Source organism: Atheta coriaria, unplaced genomic scaffold (assembly GCF_025399875.1).
Source record: "Atheta coriaria isolate IRGN ID8LTWV9N9 unplaced genomic scaffold, Caltech_Dcor_3.1 hic_scaffold_27_pilon, whole genome shotgun sequence".
In the NCBI taxonomy this organism is placed as follows: domain Eukaryota; kingdom Metazoa; phylum Arthropoda; class Insecta; order Coleoptera; family Staphylinidae; genus Dalotia; species Dalotia coriaria.
In genome coordinates, this window is record NW_027045469.1 from 1 (window position 1) to 26,124 (window position 26,124).

At 34.8% G+C, this 26,124-nt stretch overlaps 2 protein-coding genes and 1 non-coding gene across 3 annotated transcripts; 1 reads left to right on the top strand and 2 right to left on the bottom strand.

Moving 5' to 3' along the window:
* Nucleotides 1–6: 6 nt before the first annotated feature.
* Nucleotides 7–1,816, bottom strand: LOC135802499 (uncharacterized; the record flags this gene model as incomplete). Its single annotated transcript, XM_065316106.1, has 2 exons — nucleotides 1,760–1,816; nucleotides 7–1,559 (listed from the first exon to the last, which is right to left on the bottom strand). A coding segment is annotated over exon 2 (1,553 nt), but the record flags the coding sequence as incomplete, so codon positions are not given.
* Nucleotides 1,817–8,865: 7,049 nt separating this feature from the next.
* Nucleotides 8,866–8,937, top strand: TRNAG-UCC (transfer RNA glycine (anticodon UCC)). The gene has a single exon. It is a non-coding gene; the product is annotated as a tRNA-Gly (tRNA).
* A 9,174-nt stretch (nucleotides 8,938–18,111) lies between these two features.
* Nucleotides 18,112–18,861, bottom strand: LOC135802500 (coiled-coil domain-containing protein 1-like). Its single transcript, XM_065316107.1, has one exon. It carries the CDS (start codon nucleotides 18,859–18,861, stop codon nucleotides 18,112–18,114), a length of 750 nt encoding a protein of 249 aa, XP_065172179.1.
* Between the last annotated feature and the right edge of the window lie 7,263 nt (nucleotides 18,862–26,124).

Sequence of the window (26,124 nt, forward strand, 5' to 3'; positions counted from 1 at the left end):
ATTGGCTGAATCTGGACAATTTCTGGCATGGAAGCAGGCGGTGTGGCTGATGTCGATGCAACTGGCTGAATCTGCTGGACAATTTCGTGCGAGGCTGATGATGCAATCGAATGGATTCGGCAACTTTTAGGCGGCAAAGCAGGCGGCGCAGCTGAGGTTGATGCAATTGGCTGAATTTGGTTTGTAATTGGAATCGAAGAATCTAAAGGTGGCAACATCTGATTGTTGAGTTCCGGATTGTTCTTTACAGAATCAAGATTTTGTACGTCGGTTTCAGTAGATGGTGTTGATGGAATGTTACCTTCAATGTGAGGGTTTGATCTATCCGTTACGAAAGACGGTGCAAAGTCAATTTCTTGGAATAGATTTCGATTAAATGGATAAATACCAGTTTTGCTGAAACCTGCCTGAATGTTCGCTTGTGTGAAAGCCTGCGGCATAGCAGTCTTGATAATACCTGGAATGTCGTAAATAGACATTGTTTTGCCAGGGTGACTCCTCATCCATCCGTCACAAGCAGTATTTATAGCCTTTTTAAGTGGTCCAAAGACAGATCGGTCTAATGGCTGCAGCTTATGCGAGCAGTGCGGAGGAAATGATAGAAGAGTAATGCCATTCTCTTTGCAAAAATCTAGTGCATTAATATGAATGTGAGAGGAATGATTATTCAGCAATAGAAAAACTTTATGTGTTAGAGAAGCATTTGAGAATTTCTTAAAATGTTCGAGAAATGTTAAGAATGAGGCATCCTGTATCCAACCTGAAGGATTTGCAGTTCCAATTGATCCCACCGATCCATCTCTCACAAAATGATCATGATAAGGTACTCTCGGGAATACAAAAAAAGGAGGAACTGCGTTACCTAAGGCATTGACTGCAAAAGCAACAGTAACTAACGTGCCACGTTCAGCTGAAGTGACAGTTCCTACTTGCCTTATGCCACGTCTTGCCACGACCTTATCAGGTCTTTGCACGGTAGTGACACCTGTCTCATCAATGTTATATATATTTTGTGGCTCGTATGGGTGTCTATCCAAAACCGTTTGCAAATTATTGTAAAAAGCTTCCACATTTGTTTTATCAAAACTGGTTGCACTCGAAACGCTTGCAGCCTGAGCTACACGTACAGATAGTGAAGGGTTTCTGTTCATGAATGAACGGAACCATTCCTCACCAGCGATCTTATTTTCAACCCAAGTAGTTGGTCGCTTTAGGTTGTATTTTGTTGACAATTCAAATGCCAGTTTCCGCACTTCTTTTGTGGAAAGGCCAAAATATATATCCGCGCAACGTGTGATATATTTTGTCAGCTGCTGTTCTTGCTCGTTTGAGAATACTTTATTATGAGCAACATATCCCATACTGATCCTGCCTTCGCATTGATTAGCACCGGCTTCATCGCGTTTCCGAATGTATCGCAGCAACGACATGCGATTAATTTCATGTATTTCCGCAGCTCTTCGTAAAGAAGTTCCGCGTTTCACTTCATCATAAGCATATTCATATTTACTGATGTCACATCGCGCTCTTTCAGTCTTTCGCAAGCGCTTTCTGGGCATCTAAAAGCAAAAAAAGAAAAAATAATAATAATGTCACAACCGTACCCTCAAAATTTGTCACAACCGTACCCGAACCTCTCTTTCGAAAACAAAAATTTGCCATGACTTTGTCAAATAATCTACGTAAAAAGCAAATGCTTTTAAATAACTACCAATATTCAATTTAAAACAAATTATTAAGATCGTACAAAAATACTTACTTTTGACTGTCAAAAAGCAATGTGGGCTCTTACTTACGTTAACGTCGCGCAATGACTAACGCAATACTAGGGGGAACGCGTTCAAACTTGCACGCCGCTTCTTTACCCTCTTGCACCCTCCACAGTATGACGTATAGTTTCGTTATTATGACGACTGTTACTACCGTACCCTGGCACAACTAGACCCAGTCTACCCTACTATACGATGTTTCAAAACCGCGTAGTTACTTATGTTATTTAGATACAGTTAATTTATATGGCTGGGCTCAAAGTCAGTATTTACCCATTGGCAAATTTGAATGGCCTGAAAATTTTCAAAATCTGGATGTTTCTCAAGTTGCTGATGATTCGGAGATCGGGTATATTTTGGATGTTGATATTGACTATTCAGATACATTACATAATTAACAAACGAAATTATGTTATACATTACAGAAAAAGCAAGCCCTAGCGTTTGGTCTAAAATTGCACAGGATCAATAGAGTTTTAAAGTTTAAACAATCAGATTGGTTGAAGTTATATATAACACTTAATACAAAATTACGTCAACCAGCAGCCAATGAATTTAAAAAAGCATTTTATAAGCTAATGATAAACGCAATCTCTGGTAAAATCATGGAAAATGTATTTAAGCGAAAGCTTGTTAAATTTGTAAAAAATTGAGAAAATGATATGAAAAGACAGGGTGCACATTCACTAATCAGTAAACCTAACTTTCATAGCTGTAAAATCTTTGATGAAAATCTTTGTGCAGTCCAACTAAATCCTACTAAAGTATATTGCAATAAACCATTGTTTGTTGGTTTTGCAATTCTTGAAATATCAAAAACATTAATTTATAATTTTTATTATAATTTTATAAAAACGATATATCCAAATAATGCAAGCAAACTCCTATTCATTGATACAGACAGCCTAACTATTCGTTGTTATGACAAAAGCATCTATGATGTTATTTTAAACAATCCAACACTCTTCGACAAAAGTTGTATTTTAGAAGATGGTATATCCAGTCTTGCTTGCGGGCATTGTAATTTATAATAGGAGAACTATAATGTAAAACTATAATGTATTTAATAAATAAATAAAATAAATAGAAATAAAACTCTCAACTTTTTATTTGTTAGATCAATTCGCATATAATACATACATTTTCAGAGCGGCTGGGCGTTGGCTCCTCATTAACAACCGTGTACGCACGTTATCATTAGCAATTACACATAGTCATTGTATTGGTTCAAGCCTCCATCTACGGTATATAGTTAAACGATTATTACGTAGTTGTCTGAATAGCATTAATAAAGTTTAATTTATAGACAATACAAATGATTCTCTGCACACGCCAGAACCAGCAGAAGAGTTCAAACTTGAGACAACAGAGTACGCGCAAGAGGTAGCTCAAAACTTCAAAAATGAGATAGAAATGAATTACAAAATTGAGACTTTAGAAGCTGCGCAAACAAATGAGACTCTGATGCCCACACTGGAGAATGACAAATATGAGGCTTCGGAGTCTTTGCAAGAGTACCTACACAAAATAAGAGAGCGAAGAAGAAAATGTTATTAAATTTTTAAGTAGATTTTAAAATGAAAAAATTTCAGTTTTATTGTATTTTCAGTTGAATTACTGGTTGTTCTTGTTATTGTACTGCTGTTTTCAATATGTCATCTTAATCAGGGCATCATTAAGCAGATATTTTACAAGAAAAACAAGAATTTTAAATAGTTATCTATTACATCCAGACTTATTGCAGCACTGGAGAAATTTCACAACTAAAATGTTAATTTTGCTAAACCTCAATTTCAGATAAGGTCTAGGAAATGACTTGTTCAACCGTAATACGACAATCCACGATTTACGCATATATTTAACACCATAATCTTTAAATTCAACTTTGGTAACGAAAATGTCATGATTGTATTTTTGTTATTTTCAAAACTACCCACCGCTATCATCACTAAAATATAACTTAATTAATCAGTAGTATAGTTAATCTTACATTATGTTTTCTCACGCCTCACTCATAAGCTGCACTACTGTATCAATTCTTAAGATGATGGGTCGAAATTATCTCGAAGGAACATTAAGTTTGAAAAATACAATACCAGATCCTTTGATTCGTATGTTAATTAAGGTATGCTAAAAATATAAAAATTTGCATATAATTTTTTAACTTTGAATACACATTCAAATAGAAACGTGTTGCCAGCAAATGTGAAAACATTTTTAAAGAGGTTAATAGAATCCCCGATGATATTGAATTTTGGATATGTATGAATGAAAGTCCGGACTTATCTAATCCCTACTAATATTATAAATGCGAAAGTCCTGATGTTAGTTACACTTTCACGCAAAAACTACTTAACCGATCATCATGAAAATTTGTACACATATTCTTAGTGGTCCCCGAATGGTTATAGGCTACTTTTTATTTAATAAAAAAATTATTTTTTAAATAAAATAAAGAAATTGTTTAGCCAATCATACCTCTGCATCTGATTATTTGACTACTTTAACGCCATCTAGCATTCTAGCAATGAAGCTCAAACCTAAGTACTATAGTACCATCACACTGTATTATCACACTGTATTACTGACAGCTACGTCAAGATCAAATCCAATTGACTACACTATGGAGACTGTACACCATAGACTATACATACTTTCAGCCATTTTAAACTTCCCGCCATTCTACTTCATTGTTCTTCTGTGACTACAGACGCGTACGGAAGCAACTTCATTATTTTAGATATTCGCGAGCGAAGCCGCGGGTTAAAGCTAGTGGGTCATACGAGTATGTTGCGAGTAAAGTTTATATGCTTTTGCAACTTAAGAATTGGAGTGATTTTTATCCTCGAAATGCAGAATTAAAATTTGAATACTTTTTATTTATATACCCGATTGGGATATTCGGTGTTATTCTTGTTATAAATTAACTAAATTAAAATTATAATAAAGACAAATTTTAATTGTGCAAAGATCTGGGTATGAAATAACTCATGTAAACGAATTGCATAATTACGGTCGCAATACTGAGTTTGGGTGCAGTTTTGGTTACCAACAACCGCTTTTTCAAATAACCAGTAAAGAAGACGAAGAAGCAGAAGAAACAGAATACGAGGAAGAAAAAGCAGAAATTTGTGATAATGATGATGATGATGATGATGATGATAATGTAACATGTGTTTTATTGTTTGAATATTTCAAGTGTGTACCCTTTAATGCAGTCTTTTGTTTTCGTTTTGCATAGTTGTAATATTGCTTATTTCAACTGCATAACATATACTTGTAGATAAATTTGTTTCCAATTACATGAATTCTTATGAGAATTGATTGCTTTGATATACAATCTCTTAAAAATTTCATTGAATCTCATGTAAACTATGCACAAAATCCTTGTTTATCCGTAAATTTTAAGCGAAAAAAAAAAAAAGATTTACTTTTGATTGGTTAAAATAACAAACCTTTTGATTGGTTAAGAAAATTATTAAGTAGTTGTCGGGTATAAAAGTATAGAAACTTAATTCATTAAGTTCTTAACTATTGAACAGTGTATACCTCTTGTGTTACAATTCGATTGCTTAATAACTTGGATATAATCAGTAGGTAATATCAAAACGAAACAATAAAACTCATCCATATCCTCGAGCGGTATATTTGAAATTATAAGAACTAGAGCAAATTTGATTGAATTTTTGATTTTTTTATCTTAGAGAACAGCTTTCATATTTAAAGATCTAAATAATTTAATCAATTATCAAGGATCAATCATTGATCTATATTTACTACGTAAAAAATACTCCAGTCGTTCATTGACCAAACTCAACGTAATATCAGTTCTTATCTACAACGTATCCAGTACTGCTAATTACTTTACTATAACTACAACTCCTAGTACTACCACTATGTATTGCAAACATCATACACATGAGTCTCAAAGAAAAGAAGAATATAAAATCAGCAGTTTAAAGTGGGTGACTACTAGATTTGGCAAAGCCCTAGTAGCAGAACTTGTTGATAAGCAGGTATTTTTACCAAAACGTTTTGCAACCAATTTAAAAGACATGAGCTCTGAAGAATTCCGAAAGCTTGTAGAAGGAGGAGTCAAGCTAATATTCAAAGGCATCAAGAGTTTTGGGGCGCTCGTTGGAGCTGAAGTTTGCTTCGCATAATAAAAAAAAATGGACGACGATATTTTAACCACCGTAATACGACGCTTTAATAACTGCTTAAACCGAGAAGACTACTCTCAATTGCTTAAATCAAATCTAAAAAATATAAAACTACGCAACGAAATTTAAAAAATTAAATTAAATCGAAATGGAAAGTTAGCTAAAAAGGTAGGAGCTTTACAAAAAATTGAAGGAACACTAACAAAATTTTATTACTATAACCGAAAAATTAATGAAGAACTTTTGCAATCAACAACAAGTGAGAATGCAAATTTATATCGAAAATCAAGAAACGTGCAAGGTGGAAGTTATCGCCATACAACAAAAACTACGAGAGCTGCGTTATCATATCAAGACGTAAGTTTTGGACAATACAAATTTTGCTTTATTTACCCAAGTTTAATTTTTTCAGATAGAATCGGCTTTTGAGAGTCGCATTCAAACGGGTATAATTGAAAATTATAAAAAATTCATTGATCCAAGGGAGTTTCTACGTGCCTGCCAACCCATAATTTTACGCAAATGGAAGTTCGTTTTAAAAAGGCTAAAGTCCATTAAATGCAACCTCATATTTACCGCCCAATACGTTCAACCTGTCTCTGAGGAAGAAAGCTTTAAACATTTTACCACCTCAAATGTCGCCATTCTTCAGGCTTCCGATCACCAAGAAGCATTGCAACGTCTTCTGAAGCAGATATATCAACGAATGGACGAATTTAGCGAGCGAGGCAGCGGTTGGGCGTTAAAAACTGATTGCAATTTAACAATATGCATAAATAAATATGACGCGTTAAATGCGGGTTATGGATCTTTCATTGATTTGTCAAATGTATTGAAAAGAAAAAATGCCATTATTAATGTCAAGAATAGAGACAATCGCTGCTTTGCATGGGCGATTCTAAGTCAAATGTTCCCCGCACAGCAAAATATTGAAAGCCAAAATTCATATCCTCAAGACGTGCATAGTTATTTTAATTTTAAAGGCATTCAATTTCCAGTTAAATTAAATGATATTTCAAAATTTGAAAAACTCAATCAGAATATTTCGATTAATGTTTTCGGTTTAGTGGCTGATAAAAACACGACAATAGTTCCTATTTATATTATACAGCAGGAAAAGACATGCACGCAAATCTACTTTATTTGCAAAATTCTAATAACAGACGTTTATGTCGCAATCAAATTACAAAGCATACCGTAACGACGCATATTTGCACAACATGCTTGAATCATTTTTCATCTGAAGATAAATTACATCAGCACAACGTTGATTGCAGTTGTCATGAACCAACTAAAATAGAAGTTCCTAAAGCCGGCTCATTTATTTCTTTCACAAAATATCGCGCAATGTTACCAACACCTTTTGTTGTATATGCAGATTTTGAGTGGCTTAATGCACGAATAATGACAGACATAGTAGAAACTGGTTCAAGTAATATTGCAAAGCATGTCCCATACAGTGTCGCATATAATTTAGTTTGTTCAGCATGATGCTTCACTTAATAAATTTAATTTATACAGAGGTAAAATCCACAAAATTGTTAATTATTGAACTCGCCGAATTAAGTAAAGATATTGAAATAGCGTATAAAGTTATTCATCCAATTACTATGACTGTTGATGACATTTTGCACTTTGAAAAAAATAAACAATGCGATTTTTGCAAATGCGATTATTCTTCAAACAATATGAAAATTAAACATCGCAACCACTAGGGTGGAAAATTTATTGCATCCATTTGCAATGCATGCAATTTAAAGATGCAAAAACAAAAAATATTGCCAATTATATTTCACAATTTTAGTAAATATGATTGTCATTTGCTCATAGAGGCATTGGCAACTTTCAATGATGAAGTCCTACATATAATACCTCAAACTACAGAAAATTATATTTCTGCATCTAAACTTGTTGGCGGTCTCACTTGGAGATGTTTCGATTCATATCGCTTTATGCCCTCGTCTTTGGCAAAAAAAACCTCAGTTTTTGATTAGGTGTAGGAAATGATTTGTATAGCTAGAATACGACAATCCACAATTTACGCATATATTTAACACATAATCTTTAAATTCGACTTTGGTAACGAAAATGTCATGATTGTATTTTTTTTTATTTTTAAAATATTTCTTAACCTGAACAGACGTAGGGGAGAGTAGCCATATTTGGACCATTTTTATATTTTTTGATTTATAGAGCCACATATAAACTGTCAATAAAATTTAAGTAGCGGAAAAGTAACTCACAAGCTAGTTAAAATTTGTAATACTTTTTTATTTGAGGTATCCTGATTGGGATATCTGGTAAGTTGTGATTCTTGTTATAATTAGTTAAATAAAAATTAAAATGAAGACAAACGAATTGAAAAGATCTAAGTACGGTGCAAACAAACTCATGTAAATGTCGTATAATACCTCTACCCGACTTGTAGAAGATTTATCAATTAATTCTATGCACTGTTGATATAATATGTTTATTTTATTACTTTTATTTGTGAATACGTAATCCATATTTTATGTTTATGTATCAACACCTACTCTCAATTTTTTTTTCTTGGATAAGATACAACCAAAATGTCTCTCACAAAAATTATTATGACTCCTGAATATAAATAAAATAAAAGAAAAATTACGCGACTTCACCCTTACGTTGTCACGTTGGTGTTTGTGTTCTTGTGAGCTGATAGCATGTGGAAAATGCCAACAGTCCAATCAAAATGCCAACCATGGTTTCGATGCGGTTTGTCGGGTGATCACGTGATCAGGGGATCACGTTGTTGACTTCGCCTGTGTTGTCAACTTGCTTCGTCTATATGCGCCGAATGTAGTACAAGAATGTTCGGTTGCCTGTGCATAACTGCATGCGTAGAATATCCAAAAAGAATGATGCATACCGTTTGTCTATTGTAGTATCGTGATAACGCGCGTTGTTCATCTGCGATGGTGGTGTAATGGTCAGCATAGTTGCCTTCCAAGCAGTTGATCCGGGTTCGATTCCCGGCCATCGCAATTGTTTTGCGTTTTAAATTTATTACTTTCATTTGTGATTACGTAATCCATTGTATATTTTGAAATATTTATTTATAAAATTCTACGTGATTATTGGATGTACAATTTTAAATGTTGAGTTAACATGTTTCGCCCTGAAGGCATCGTCATAAAACTCAAAGAACATGTAGAATAATCACTACAATAATCACGTAGAATTTTATAAATAAATATTTCAAAAGTTTTAAATTTAATTGAATTCATTGAATTTGATTTTCCCGATGATTCTAAAATAATGAATTATACGATATTAACTGTGCACTAACATAAATGGCATTTTATTGCTTTCATTTGTGAATACGTAATCCAATGTATAGTTTAAAAACTCACTCAACAAACTACACATACCCACAACACACGATAACACTCAATAATATAAACACTTATCTCACAGAATACCCCCTAACACACCACACAAAAATCAGTTTATGAAAATGCCCTCAGGGCGAAACATGTCAAACTCATTATATAAAATTGTAAAATCCAGTAAAAAATCACGTAGGAATTTAATAAATAAATATTTTTAAACATTTATTACTTTCTTTGGCGAATACGTAATCCATAAATTGTAAATCCAATATTCACGAAAAATTATAAATAAATAAATATTTCAAATATTTTTAAACAGTAAATGGGATTTGTGCTTTATTGTACTTGAAATGGCTTACAACAGAAAATTTCTCTCCCTAGCTTAGCGGTGCTACACTGGTGTAAAGGCGGAAGTCGTTATTAGTTTTTATTTTATAATTTGCAATTTTATAGTAGCAATTAAGGATTTTTAAACGATGACCACTTGCATTATCGTGATAAATTTTGAGAATTGTTAAAGTTGATGGTTCGTTTAAAACTTCCTATCGATTTATGTATTCGTTTATTTAAAGTGTCTTTTCTTTCAAAACCGGTTTCACAGCACATCGATACGATTCAAGTTTTGCGTCGAAATTTGAAATCTACGCGCTCCCCACTATTCGTCGAAATATGCGTGGTTCGGTTCTGGTTTCACAGTTTTGGCGCGCGGTTATGCCAGTTTGTTGGCGTTCGTTGGGTCAGGTATATCAGTCTCATGTAAAGGAATAATGAAATAACTGAAGTACGTGCGAAGTTTACTTAATAATATTTAACCAAACATTGTACAGCCACAATAAAAATGTTCCAACACATTAAAATGAATTCATTTAAATATAACTTAAGTGATTTTTGGAACAACATAAAAGATAAAACTAAAAAATACAAATATTAAATCCAAAAATGGAAATAAGTGTTTACATCAATATTAAATTAAATTAAGAAAATTAAAAAATTTTAATTTAATTTCAAATTAAAAACAATTAAATACAAAACTAAATATACAATAAGTCTGTGCATAGCAGCATATGATATTACTGTGAATTATAATAAAGATTGTTTTTACTTAATTACCTAATTAATATTGAAATTTGTACCGGTGTGCTGGTATTTCATTCGAAATGAAATGAAGTCTAGCTGAAATTTTGACTCTACTCTATTGCGATGCGATTACTGGCCAGAATAGCGCGGTTATTTAGCTTGTCGGCGTTTTTGTAGCTTGGTTACATAAGTGCCTTTCAGGAATAAAGAAAGAAATGAAAAGTGTAACCAAAAGTAACTCAATGTTAGATGTTAAGATAAAAAATATAATATAAATTAAAACTTCAATTTCTTTTTCGAATTCATGTTCAATTTTATATAATTTTATATGTCTCTTAGACATACAAGCCACACAATAAACTAATAAACAAATTACAAACAAACGTAACACAAAACTGCAACAAATACATAATAAAATATACATCGGTAAAACAAATTGGAATGTGAAAATTCGATATACAGAACGCACAAACGCTATAAAGAAACCACACAAAACACATACTACAACACAGCCACAAACACAATGCAATAGAAAATACACTTACAATACTAAAAACATTTAACAACAAAGACTTAAACATCAAAGAAAACATACAAATGTATAAACAAAAAACAAATCACAACTTATTAATGAACAAATCAACTCCATACATGGCACTATACTTAAACACACAGATCCACACAAAATTAAAATTAAAATTAAAATTGAAACACAAGTTAGTTCCTGAAGATGCTCTCGAGGCAAAATATGTATAACTCCAACCAATGTAATTCAATTACGTGTCATTTTCTAATAAATTATTATTATATAAAAATAAATTAAAACGTTGAACAACAACATAAAACCTAAATTGAGAATTACAAATATTAAATCCAAAAATGGAAATAAGTGTCCACTTCCTTTGTTACGTACGAATCGCTAAGAGGCTGAGAGGCACCGGAAGTGGTACTCTGAGGGCCCATCTACAGTAGAACCTCGATATGTTCAAGGAAAGCGGTGAAAATTTTAAGTTATCAAGGTTTTAAGTTATCGAGAGTTGAAGTTAGAGAGGTTACTGGAATATAATTTTTAACGTAACGAGGTTCATGGATTTCAAGATTGTGAGCGAAAAAGGAATGTTCTTTGACTTGTTTTATTTAATTCAATTGAGGGGTTGTGTTCCTTTAAACGGGGTGTAAATAATTGTTTCATAGGGAGATGATGCGAAATTTATTATCAAAGTTCCAATTTGTGCAAAAAACTTGCGATATTATACTGCAACGTCAAAATGTTCGTTTCATTTCCTTGCAGTGAAATATTTAGGCTATTAATTTCAGTGAAAAAATCAGCAAGGTACGCCATCTCTAGAACAAATGCTTGATCTTTAATTTTTGCATAATATTCTTTTTCTTTTTGTGTTCTCTGATTTTCAAAAAAACAATCTAATTTCTTGTAAACCCTACTTAGAACTTTATCTCTTGATAACCAACGTACCTCTGTATGGCACAAAAGAGCATTAAATGTAGCACCAACTTCATCGCACAATACTTTGAATAATCTTGAGCTAGTAGCGCTGCCTCGAATATGATTAACAATTTTGACTATGTCACTCAACGTTTTTGGCAAATCTGGGGCAAGCGATTTCACAGCCAAAGCGTAACGGTGTATCAAGCAATGATAGCCGAAAACTTGAGGAGCAACTTGTTTCACGAGCGCCTGGAAACTAGAACGGATGCCCATCATGGAAGGCGCCCCCGTCTGTTCAAGTACCAACCAGTTTTAACCAGTCCAGGCCATTATCCTCAATAAACTCTTTTAGTGTTTGAAATACGTCTTCGCAGCGAGTAGTAGTGGGCAAAGACTAGCAGAACAAATATTCCTCCTATACATCATCATCTTTAATGTATCGTGCAAACATCAATAATTGTGAACACGAAGCAACATCTGTGGACTCGTCCAACTGCAGCGCAAACATAGAACTTTCCTTTATTTCCGAAATAACGGTTGCTGTAATATCGGCACTCATTTCACAAATGCGACTTTGAATAGTAGTGTTTGAGAGTGAAATTTGTTGAATTTCAGCTACATGTTGCTCACCAATAACAAGTGTTACTGCATCTAACAAGCAAGGTTTGATGAGGTCCTCTCATATAGTGTGTGGTTTTTTTATTACGTGCAATACAATAAGCAATTTTGTATGAAGCTTGAACGCATGATTCATTTGCTTTCTGTATATTGTCTGTAGAATCAATGTCTATGATGCTTGTGAAACCCCATTGTAGAAATGCTTCTTTATAAGTGCGCTTTTTGTGGTAAAACAAAAATGAACTAATACATACCTACGTAAACAAATCACTCGTGACTATATTAACAATACAATATTAACGTGACGTTCTTAACAAACGCTGCTTACCTTTGAATTTATGTGGAGTTAACTAAAATGTTAACTTAAAATGTTAACTGCGTATTGTGTTGTGCGCAGTCGATGGGGATGAAGTTTATTAAACGATGTGGAGACTACTAAGTCTTGTCAAGAAGTAAGTTATGTAAGAAGTAAGTTTTCTACACCCTTGTCTCTCCCCAGCAACCCTTAAGGTTGTTGGGTGATGTCGAAAGTTTTAATTGGTTGAAGAAAATAATGAAAGCGTGTGACACATTGATGAAAGGGAAAACTGACCATCGGATTTTGGCAATCCGAGCCGGACCATCTGCTACTGACGGCACGCTAGATACAGCGTGCTATACCGTCCGACTCGCGGATTAGGTTTTTCAAGGGTAGTTTATGATAGCAAGAATGTAGGAAAATAAAAAGCTGTAAACTAATAGCAAAGTAAAAAAAGTAAGATATTAGGAATTTTTGGGCATGGCATGAAATGCAGATGTTGAAGAATTTAGAAGGCACAGATGGTGAGATGGTAGTCCCCACATACTTGAAGATAAGAAAGTTGTGGATTTTGGAAATATAGAAATATGCCATCCTGTGTTACCCCCCCCCTAGAATCTCCGTTTTCCCCATGCGGGGTTAATTACCCCCAGGTTAGGAACCACTGCTCTAGAATATACCGTTGCTGCGATGGCGTATTTCTTTCTTCAGATAATTTTAAATACTAATTCCACGAAATGCTCAGTGCGAAGGTTGTCTTCACGCGCATTGACCGCAAAGGGCTCGCCCCCCGTAGTACAACTTAAAATTATTTAAAATATTAAATTTAATAATTTACGTTTTACATTATAAGTATTGTAAAAATGGCGAGTTAAGGTGTGGGGCCCATGTAAATCAAATGGGATGTCCAATGGGATGGTGTGATATTTGAAAAAAACTTTATTTTTGATTGTTTTAATCATACTATAACTTATGCCAAATGTTCTAAGCAGAATGTTATAAAATTGCATAAAAATTGTTAAAGTATCTAATACATATATATACATAATGCATAAAAAACTAAGAATAATTAATAGTATCTAATATATACATAATACATAAAAAAACTAAGAATAACTAATGGTAAAAAGCGGCTTCCGAATGCATATTGCACTGGCATTCATCACTAATAAATTCGCTTAAATAGTTCGAATTAACGCGATTAAACCCACGACGATCCGAGATAATTGTTTGTCCAACTAACGATTTATTCTCACTAAAACAATCACTGCACACATGTAGGTTCCCACTTGGTATTATAAAATATGAATGGCACATGTTTACATAAGGTGGGTCCATTTCATCCTCATTGATGCAGTAATTGTCGTTGTCATCATCGTTGTTGTCCTCCTCGTGGTCGTCGTTGCCGTGGCCCTCGTTGTCATCCCCATCGTCCTCGTCGTCGTTGTCGCTATCGTCGTGACCAATGGGTGATGATGGCGGTTGAAAATAAAAATTGAACCAGTCGTTGTAGCAGAGTATCATGAAGAAATCTTTTTCTTCTGCGATAAAATTACAAAAATAGTAGTCATTCCACACCTCACCATCGTCATTCCACCATGCTGCTAACTCTTCTTCGCGAACTTCATCAACTCAATCCCATATTTGCGCCCAACGACTGTACGAGATTCCCTATAACTTTCTTTTAATAATTATTATAAAATTGTAGTAAGTATACACACATACCTTTATCAATAACAGTATCAAACTCAACGGTACGAAAGCCTATGTAATTTTTATATGTTTCACCATTTGAAACTATTTTTATTACTTTCATTTGTGAAAAAACTCTTGAAACTGAAGGGGAGGTAAATTTATATCTTCTTTGAGAACCTCCACTGTAGTTATTGAAATGAATACCCATTTGATGGTTTTAATTCCAGCTTCACAACTCTTCTTTCACCACGAAGATTAAGTAATTTACCTTCTTGGTCTAGAATTCGTACGGTAATGTTATCGATGAACGGCTTGTTAATGACTGGCAGATAGAGAACACTTTGCGGCTCTTTATTTATAGCAACTCCGGGATTGACGTCTGGTGCAAAATCAAAAATCACATGAGATTGATGGTTATTGCGATAAGACCCGGTTGCAATGTTACATTCAACTGCCACACTGGTTACTTTTATAATGTCCACCTCACGATCGGAAGAATACTCATCGCCTGCGCTTAAGACTCTTGTAGAATCAAAAGCAAATAATGATGCAAGTGAATACTTTTCGTTGAAATTAACGTTAAAATATTTACTATAAATTTCAGTCTTTAGCGTATTTGTGTTTGGTTTTATACGCAACACCTCTTCTCTTAAAGCATTACTGTGTACCAGGAGTTAAACAAATTCATACAAGTAGTCTTCAATATCGGAAATTTTATACGCTCCTTCGGGAATTGTAATTACCCACTTTTCATCTTTGTTAGAAGCGCTCGTAATATAGAATTTATCGTTGATGTCTTTTTCAATGTTTGGTATTGAGTTGAACGTGTGGAAACCAATGAGTCCAATGCAGTACCTGATATTGGGATCTAACTCAATAGGTGGATAAAATTTTATTATTTTCTAAGTTGAATACGTAATCCATGGTTTATAAAATGTATTTATTAAAATAATTTTGTGATTTTCTTGGATTTTACAATTTTGTATGCGAGTTTTACATGTTTCGCCCTGTGGGCATCATCAGTTTTTGATGGATTAACCTTAAGGGTTTCACAAAACTTTTAACACTCTGCGACATGTTTCGCCACACTGTGGCATCATCAGGCAGATGATCTAATAATATTCATCTAATAATATTCATCTGCCTGATGATGCCACAGTGTGGCGAAACATGTCGCAGAGTGTTAAAAGTTTTGTGAAACCCTTAAGGTTAATCCTTTTTTTCGACGATTATAATGGAGTTTCATCGTGTAAGTGCCTCAACAATTCAATATTTATCTTTTAATCTGTATGATGACCAAAAATTTAAGCAGAGTAACGCTTGCATTACATCATCTTTTAATGATGAACGCTTACTTGCCATAATCATACCTGCAGTAGAAAATAACCTTTCTACAGAAACGGATGTAGCCATTGTGCTGAATAAATCCCTGTCCATCATTGAAAGTGTAGGAAACACTTTCTCATGTTCCTTCCATCATTCCAAAATATTTTTGGTTCTATCCGCTGTGTCTAACAGCAAATACTCTTCATACTGAGCTTTCCAATGTTTCGAAGATCTATTGGATGTCCTATATAGGCTATTAATGTCAAAACATTTTTTAATTGAATTGGTATTTGTTAAATCTAGTAATTGATGACACAATTATTAGGTTTAATATCTGAGTTTTATTTATATTACAATAAGGCAGTATACAAAAGTATCTATGACAATGAGTAAGTTGACCGCTTGCTTCAAGAGGGATCAGCTCGACTGACTCTACTCGTTGACATCGACATACGCCTGTAACAGAAAAACAATATTAGGGGTTCAAGGAACTATGGAAGGGGAAGGGTCAGGTATACAAATGCACGAGTACTGTACTTGCAAGTACTGTATGTCTGTTGGAACTAAATATATTTCCAACAGTATTTCTTTTAATTATCGTGTCAATAGGTTGCTCGAGGGTGTTTTCTTCGCATATTCCCTATAAAATAGTTCGAAACATTGGATAGCTGCATGTTTTAATTCTTTTCCCCAATTAGTTTTATCAAACCATTCAATTTTGTGTCGAGGATCTAAAATTAAACTCAAACAATAAACCCAATTGGTTTTTTTTGTAGTGCTTTTCCCCACAAATAGCGTTTGACACTATTTTACATTTTTTTTTTAAAATAGGTATATCTGTTCAAGCAAGACCCATTCATTTTCACTTAGTTTTAACATTGCTATACTTTTATTATTTTCCTCACTGAGCCAAAATATATTTAAACTATTTTTAAATTAATACTGACTTCAATCATGTCATGAGTACTGTTCCATCTAGTCTTTTAATATCTAAAAATAGGTTTTAATATATCTTGTTGTTAAGTATTTTACAAAAAGTCGATTAATTTATTTTTGTAACTGCTCAGATTTTCTTATTTTAATAAATGCTGACACTAGTAGATGATGGACTAAAATCATTACTCTAGTCCATTCATTTTCACTTAAATCGTCATCATCTGTATCGTCTACTTCGATGTCCGGAATAATACTTTCGGATTCAAAATCCACTTTCAACATTTTTAAAATATCGAACTCCAAGGTTCAAAATGTGAGCAAAACAACGAAAATGCTGATTTACATGATCGAACAATAGATCATTTTTTAATATTAATATTTTTAACTATTTATTTTATTTTTACAACATATTACTGAATGTTTATAAACAACGTTCCCAGCTTTCTTGTCATTAGACAATACAAACATGTTTTCTCTGGAGGTCACTCTTGAAAGAGCGACATACAGTTGTCCCTGTGAAAAACAGTCAACGCTCCAATCTGAGCCTGCAACGTTGAAGGTTTGGCCCTGTGATTCATTAATGGTCATTGCAAAAGATGTCTTTACCGAAAACTGTAAACGTTTAAATTGGAAGGGTAAATCCGATGGTATCAGAGGTATTCGGGGTATCAATACATCTTCTCCGGTACCACAGCCTCTGAGTATTGTGCACTCTACGATATTATGAAAGTTTTCAATGATTTTACCAGCAAACGCGTGCCATTGCAAAGTTTAGGTGGATTCAGGTTTCTTAATAAAATAACAGGGCAACCTACTTTCAACACCATTTTGTGAGGAAGGAGTCCAGACGAGTTCAAAGAGTTTAGAAATTCTGTGGGAAAATGAACAGCTTCTTCCAAATCGAGAACAGTATCAACCGAGTAGTATACTTTCGTCAGCGCATCAATTTTTGAAAGAATCAAGATATTTGCTTCATCTACTGGTTCGTTAGTTGTTGACAGAATCGCTCTTTCTTTAAACCAAGATATTGTCGGCTTATCTAGGTTTCCCTTATACCCCATTTCCTTCATCACAATCAAATACTCTTAGACTGATTCTCCTTTCTGTATTTTGCGGCTCATCATATTCTTGTGTACATCTGCATCACTTAATTGGTCGCCAAATTCATCTTTTAATGCGTCTTAATCAATTTCGCCAATTGTTTAGTCCAATTTCACTCTGGACCAACTTCTTAGCTAGACCTTTTAAGCATTTTTTTCGCACAAATAAGCTTTTGTAAAGCATTGAGATTTAACATGATCACAATTTCATCGTACTCTTCGGTCCATGTCTCAATACCATACGCGTCTTCGCCCGTAAACGGTCTAAACATATCCTCAACGTCTCGAAAGGATAATGTAATTTTTGAATTCGATGTGGATGCTCGTGGTTAGAATTCATCCTCGTCCTCGTATCGTCTTCTCGATTTCTTCTTCTCCTTGCAGAGTTGGGAGCTGCACTTCTTACGCCTTTGGCTTCCTCTTGGTATTTCGTCGTCTTTAACTTTAGCACGGTTATCCAAATTTTTTCGATCACAAGAATGAAGCATTTTTCGTCTTAAGTGTTGTAAATTCACGTCGTTGTCGTTCTCGTCGTCGTCGTCGTCGTCGTCGTTGTCGTCTTCGTCGTCGTCGTAGTCGTCTTCATCGCCGTCGTCGTCGTAGTCGTCTTCTTCATCGCCGTCGTCGTCGTAGTCGTCTTCTTCATCGCCGTCGTCGTCGTAGTCGTCTTCTTCATCGCCGTCGTCGTCGTAGTCGTCTTCTTCATCGCCGTCGTCGTCCTCGTCGTTTGAATCATCGTCGGGTAGCTGGTGCTTCTTTAAGTTGTTCAAGTCTCTGAGCACTTCACACACGCGATCCCACATCTCGTCTTTCTTACCACTGTCGTCAATATCTAACATATTGCACGCGGTTGTTAACTGCTTTACTGAGAATTTCTCGTAAATTCTCCTTCCTAAATGTTCATACTTTTTTGAGTTTTTGGTGAAACCAAAACCCGAAAAAGTGCGTACAAATTTATGTTTCATTCGCGGCGCAACAACATCAAATATTACTTCATGCATTAATCTTAGTGAACTCGCGGGTGCATTATCAATCTGTTTCGCGGCACGCGGATTGTCGTGTAAACAGTTGATCTCCATCTTTTGAGCTTGCACTTTTAATATCGTCTAAATTTGCTCACTTTTTGCTCACGGCCGCAACTTTTGGCTTCTTTACGTCTTCGTTACGCTCACACGGCCGATGTGAAACGGCGCGTCAGTGTTTATTGTCATTATCGTCTATGTTCACTCACACACTCAATGTTCATAGAAAGTCCTTCGGTTGAACCTCCAGATTTTGTAGCAAGTCCTTAAGTTCAGCCTCGAGATTTTGTAGCAAGTCCTTAGGTTGAGCCCCCAGATTTTGTAGGAATGTTCTTCTTCTTCTTCTTCTCTTATGTAGGCAATAGCCTGTTTTTCTTCATTGTATTACATCTGACCATCTTTTTCTAGGTCTTCCCAGCGACCTGCGCCCTTGTGGCGATTTGTCGCGTGCTACTCTGACTATTCTTGTGGTCTCCATCCTACTGATGTGATTGTTCCATTCTGACTTTCTGTGTTGTATCCACTCATTGATTTCCTTTCCTTCGCACCTCTCTCTAATCTGCTTACTTGGTATTCTGTCCCTGAGAGTTGTACCTTCTATTGTTCTTAGCGTGCGCATTTCCGATGTCTCCATCAAGCTCTTGATTTTTGAGGTGTCTGCTCGTGTTTCCGAGGTGTATGTCATTATTGGCCTTATCACTGCTTTGCAAAGAAAGCAAAGAAAAATTTAAAGAGAGTTGCAGCGCGAACCATTATAAAAAAAGCAAAGTTAGCTATTCAGGGAATCAGCAAAAAGAAGTTTAAATCAACAATGAATGCAAAAGATGCTAGCCATATAATTAAAGAAGGTACTAGCGTTGCATTAGCTGCAGCAAAAATGGCTGTTGGAAGCATCGGAGGAAAACGCAAAGTTAATAAACCAAGAGTTCTTCCAATTCCTAAAACGGGCGGAGTTTTACCATTAATCCCACTCTTTGCAGGGCTAAGTGCCATTGGAACACTTGTTGGTGGCGCAGCGGGTGTAGCAAAAGCAGTAAATGAATCTGCCGATGCAAAGAAAAAATTGCAGGAGGCTTTGCGTCATAATCAAACAATGGAGGCAATTGCGCTTCGCAATGGGAAAGGACTATATCTGAAACCATATCGCAAAGGGTTGGGTATTTTTTTAGGGAAAAACAAATACCAGCACAAACAAAGAAAAAGCAATTCAACATCAGTAAATTGCCTCAAAGAGCATTAACCAATTATGATTTGGAGGAATACTGTAGAAATTTAAAACATTTTAGAGGGGTATTTATGAGAAATTCTCTACCAGCAAGTCCACATAAAAATGAATTGGGAATTATAAATCTCGATACAAGTAAAGGGGCGGGTACGCATTGGGTTTCATATATAAAGCATAACAAAAATGTAGAATATTTCGATAGTTATGGAAATCTTCAACCACCTTTAGAGGTGAAAAAGTACTTTTCTAAGTGTTTTATACAATACAATGATGATAATTTTCAAGGTGGAAATTTATTTAATTGTGGACATTTATGTGTAAAATTTTTATTTAATAAGCTTAAATAAATGTTTTAAAATCAGTGTGGTTTCATGCTTTGACATGTCAAGAACGTTCACATTAGTTGGCACCTCCTCCATCTTAAATTCTGTGAGCATTAATTCGTTTTTCCCCAAGATCGGTTGCTAGCCGGGTCTTGGAACCTTCCTTCTTTATCCAGGCTTAGGACTGGCCACATGCCATGCGTCGTCATGCGGGCGAAGTTTGTAGGAATGTTAATACAAATAATTATAAAATGGACTTTTGGCAGTTAGATGATAATAATTTAATGAATATGAATATGAAGAATAGTAAAATTGGCAAAAATATCAAAATTATACAAAATAATGTCAGTAAAATCTTAGAACAACTCCCGCACACCCGACGTCTAAAACTTCTTAATGATGACTGGTTCAAAAAGGGCGTTTGTCGTCTTTATAGCCCTAATACACTTGAAGTGTGCTCTTTCGTCTGAAAGGCTCTCGAATATTAGCCGTTCAATCCTACATAAGATTGAATATTTTGTTTCAAAATGGTCCTTTCATCTTCAGGTCCAGTTGTCTCCACCTTGATAGAAGAATCATCGTGTATATCCCACAGACTCTCTTTATCCATAGGAATGTTAAAGCCCTGCAGGATTAATCCAGAAACTGAGAGAACATTAATTTTGTCACGGTTCAGTACCAAGTCGTTGTTGTTATGCTCTGTCAAAAAACATATGATTTCTGCTGTCGCGTGATCCACTTCCAGGGAATTGAGATACTTCGATTTGAATTTTGCATCTAGTATTGTATCAACCAGCAACAAAGGATGACTTTTTAAAAAAGAAAATCTGACATTCAAATGCTCGTGCAGTGCGTTCTTCATGCTTGTCATCATTTCATCATCGTTTTCTCATCGCGCTTGTAATGTTCGATTTAATAATGATATCAATGGTATCACTATTTATAGGGACGCATCACCAAATGATAAATCTAATGTTAAAAATAAAAAAATAAAATAATTTTAAAACCGCGGTAATGCTCTTTATCAAATCCCATTCATTAGCGAAAAGAGCATCAATCTTACCATGTTCAACACTGCATAAGTTGACGGCATTCTTTTGCTCTAAAAGTCTTCGCAACATCAAATACGTGCTGTTCCACCTCTCATCAACATCTTACACCAAAGCATGTTCTTGGAGTCCACATTGTTTTTGACACTCAAACAATTTTCTCGTTGCTGGCTCACTGTGGTGAAAATGGCCTATGAATTTTCTGCATTTTTTCAACAAGTCCTTCGTTACTTCGTCCGAAAATAAAGCTCATTTTATGACCAATTGCAGTGTGTGTGCCACACAACCTATTGATTCATAATGTTCACGCATTGCGCAAACCATGCTTGCTGCATTGCCACGTAGGACCAGAAAAATCTTGCCCTTTAAATTCCATTCATTTACCATCTCTGTTAATTTATGCTCAATGTATTGACTGGTGTGATCTTGTTCTAGTACGCATGCGCCTAAAATAACTTTAAGGCGTTGATCATTTACAATAAAATGAGCGGTAAAGTTCAGAAGTGAACAAGTTTTACTAACATTGGTCCAGATAGCAGTGGTAGCACTGACCTACTCGCTATTTGCAATTAAAGTTTTTACTTTAGATGTAACTGCATCGTATGTTTTCGGCATTAGCGATGTTCGAAAATATTTCTCAGATTTCACCCGATATTCGCGATATTTGAATCGGTAAAATTGAGTCGCCAAAATGCTTCGCTTTCCACCAAAGTATAAGGCAGCATATCCACAATCATAAGGTCCATTATTGCTTTGTCAATTCTCTTAGTAACTTCATGATCATCCCACCATTGTACAAGTTTATAGGTCAAATTCAGGATCGGCGGCTGAATAAGTTTCGGTTGATCTGTACTCGATAATTTAGCTTCATTTTTTAAATGTTCTATTTCTGACAGTCGTTTTAATATTTTGCAGTGTTCCGCGCCGTGATATTTAAATAAGTGTTGCTTTATAAGTGTTACTTTACTTAGTTTGTTTTCTGGGTTCGGGACTTTCCAATGAAAATGATTTTTTTCTTTTCGTGACATTTTTTATCTGTATCCTAATTTAATGGTTAAAAATGTAAAAATGGGAATACAGGAGTGCAAATTGAATAACACTCTGCACAAACTGTTAATGAACTTCGAACTTACCGTCTTGAAATGAAAAACTGTACTTTTGAAACTCTTGATCTGTACCTTATCAACTCTTGGGTAGAACTGAACGTCTTTTCTTTCTTTGGAACATTTGGTTGTCATTTGGAAGAATATTCGGAAGTGATGGGAATTTTAAGATATAACAATTCAAGCTATAATTTTTAACTTAAAATTTTTCAAAAATGGTGCAATAAAACCATTTCCAATAGTATGAAGCAATAAAGTGTTTAAAGTTTTTGGTTCTGGGAATTTTTAAAACATATATTTGGTTGGTTTGGTTCAAACCTCTTCAAACCTCCCTTTAAAATAAAACTAAAATAAATATCACGAACAATGAGTTTCGATGCGGCCGATAGTTTCGGCCAATTTTTGGGTGAAACCGAACTAGAATTCTTGGCCGAAACCTTTAGGAACTTCTACTGACAACTGCAATCAACTTTGTGCTGATTTAAATCTTCAGATGAAAAATGATTCAAGCATGTTGTGCAAATATGCGTCGTTTGTAATTTGATCGCGATTTGATCGTTATTAGAATTTTGCTTGGCCGAAACCTAGTTTTTGTTGTATGACGATAACTTCCACCTTGCACGTTTCTTGATTTTCGATATAATTATGCATTCGCACTTGTTGATTGCAAAAGTTTTTTAGTTTTCGGTTATAGTAACAAAATTTTGTTAGTGTTCCTTCAATCTTTCGTAAGCTCCTACATTTTTAGCTAAGTTTCCATTTCGATTTAATTTAATTTTTTAAATTTTGCTGCGTAAATGTTTTATATTTTTAGATTTGATTTAAGCAATTGAGAGTAGTCTTCTCGGTTTAAGCAGTTATTAAAGCGTTGTATTACAGTGGTTAACATATCGTCGTCCATTATGCGAAGCAAACTTCAGCTCCAACGTGCGCCCCAAAACTCTTGAAGCCTTTGAATATTAGCTTGACTCCTCCTTCTACAAGCTTTTGGAATTCTTCAGAGCTCACGTCTTTTAAATTGGTTGCAAAACGTTTTGGTAAAAATACCTGCTTATCAACAAGTTCTGCTACTAGGGCTTTGCCAAATCAAGTAGTCACCCACTTTAAACTGCTGATTTTATATTCTTCTCCGATGTTCAGTTAATCGATTTTAATTATGGGCAAGAACGCTTTGCCCGCACCGCACACGTTCAATTCTTCTTTGAGACTCATGTTTGATTTTTTCTTTTCACACCAGCACACGTCTTTAATCATAATATTTTGCTTCCTACCACAGCGATATATCGACGTAAACTGATTTCGTTTTACTCAACTTGCTTCTTTTTAAATGAATGAATTGTTCAATGAACATTTCGAAAGTGGTAAAGTTTGTTTCGCGATTGATAAAGGAACAAATCATTATCAAAAATTAAGCTCCATCCATGGAAGAATTATGTTTCTAGATTATTTCTACGGTTTTTTCTTCCAGTATTGGCATTAATAATAATATATGTACATATTTACATAAAAAAAGGTTTTTCATTTCACAAAACGCTTTGTATGACGTCCGCTTATTATGACGTGTATGTCAATTCCCTTCGATGTCATTATAAGCGGACTCTACTGAAATTTGAAATTGTCAGAGGCATCCATTATTTGTGATAAATTAAAAATTGACAAATACTTTAGCAGTTTTAATTTCTTTCCTATCACAACTACCTTATCAATTTTTTTGTTCATATAACGAGTTTATGTATGCTAATGCGAAGCGATGCTAATGTGGAGGTTAAGTGGCTGAGGCGCTTGCGTAGCTAGAGAGACCGCAAGGACCGCAACGTGTGAAAGACAAAAAAAAATTTATAAATCGTATGTTTCATTTATTTCTTAAAACTACATAAAATGTAATAACTGTTTGAATTAGTCCCATGCCAACTATCAGAAACACTAAAGAGAGAAGGTAGTAAGTATCATATGAAAAAATATTTATGTCTAAAGTATTATTGTGCTTTGTGATTGAAAAATTCCTTGGATTGCTTAATGATGTCGACGGAGTGGTTTCGTTAATTTCAGGCTTAGTACTATTTTTATCGTCTTCTTCGTCTTCTTCCTCTGCTTCGTCATAGGCAAGTTTCCCTTTAATTGTCTGCCATTCTTGCGGACCATCAATGCTTCCATTTGCAAGTCGATATTTCACTCTGTAGTTGAAAAAATCGGGTGGAGCATCCATGGTTTCACTTAGCGGATATGTACAATGTACATCTGTCACCAGTTAGTATTGAATTTTCGATTTTCATAATTTGCCATTGGGAGGGCCACGAGTCGTTGAGAGAATTATTGTAATCAAACGAAATATAACACTCGACAACATTTTGGGGAGTTTCAACGTATAAAGTTGTATTTACAATGTACGTTAAAACAAATACAGCACTATTAATTAAGAGACCCGGCGAGGCTAACATTTTGATAAAGAATGAGTATGGAGTGTAACGCTGCAGAAAATTTACGTTCATTTCAAATAAATCCCACTCTAATGGTATTATATAGAGAAGGGGCAAACATTTTCATAGAATTATTAATTTGTTTTGTAGTTTTACGCCCGAAGCGAATCGCAGACAAGCACGGCAAGCATGGAGCAAGTTGAAAAAAACTCCGATCAAATAATTTCACCGGTTTCCATTCCCGAGGAGAACTTAACATATCTGGACAAAATTATACAAGAATGTATCAATGTTACGGAGCAGTGGGAAGAAGAGGAGAAAGCCAATGCTGCAACTATTAATATGGACACAGTAGGGAGTGCCGCAAGACTCTTTGAGCAAGACCTCTTCTTCTAGGCGAGCGGTAGTTCAAAGTCAGCACAAAAATATCCCTCAGCGTTGGATTGAACGCATTCAATAATTTTGTTCCGGTATTAAAACTTGCATCAACTGCCTCAACAATTATCCTCTTAAACGAAGAATGGAACAAATTTCGTCGTTACAAAAATGTAATTTCATCATTGCTTGTCGGAACTAAGATTAAAATGGGCGCACATGGTACACAGATTTGTCAAACTTGCGGCCAAGAAAGTAAGTTGCCTACAGTTTCAAATATATGCAACGATTTTAGCTATAAAATAATTGGGAAAAAAATCAAAGTTTTGATGTTGCAAAAATGCCAATCGTCCATTAGTTTCACCAATAATGATTTCAACCATTTAATTCAAATTTTTTTTTTTTTTTTTTTTTTTTGCTGTACCAGCACCGTGATTGACAGACGTGAAGAAAGCCGAGGTGAAATTTAAACCAGTCAGAGAAGTAAAAATTAAGAGGAAGGGAAACAGCAGGTTAATTAAGATCCAAGGAACAAAGGATTTATTCTCATATAAGTAGATATAAAAAGTATGTGGAAGCTGATAAGGCCCATGTAATTCTTATGGACAACCGGTTTGTAAAGATCTGCATAAGAGACAGTGTGTTAGAGAGAGAGAGGAGTGTTGGTAGTGGGTGCGAGAGAGATGGGCGATGTATGGTGTGAGGTTTTGTATGTGGTTGATATATGTCGCTATTGAATAATTTAAAAATGTAAATAGGTTGGATGTTCTTCGTTGGATCTGCTGTTAGATAGTGCTTTGGAGGTTGACTTAAGACAGTTGACATTTG

Bases quoted from the DNA above. Each gene is read 5' to 3' on its own strand.
- LOC135802500 (XM_065316107.1), bottom strand. From the start codon at position 18,861: ATGGAGATCAACTGTTTACACGACAATCCGCGTGCCGCGAAACAGATT.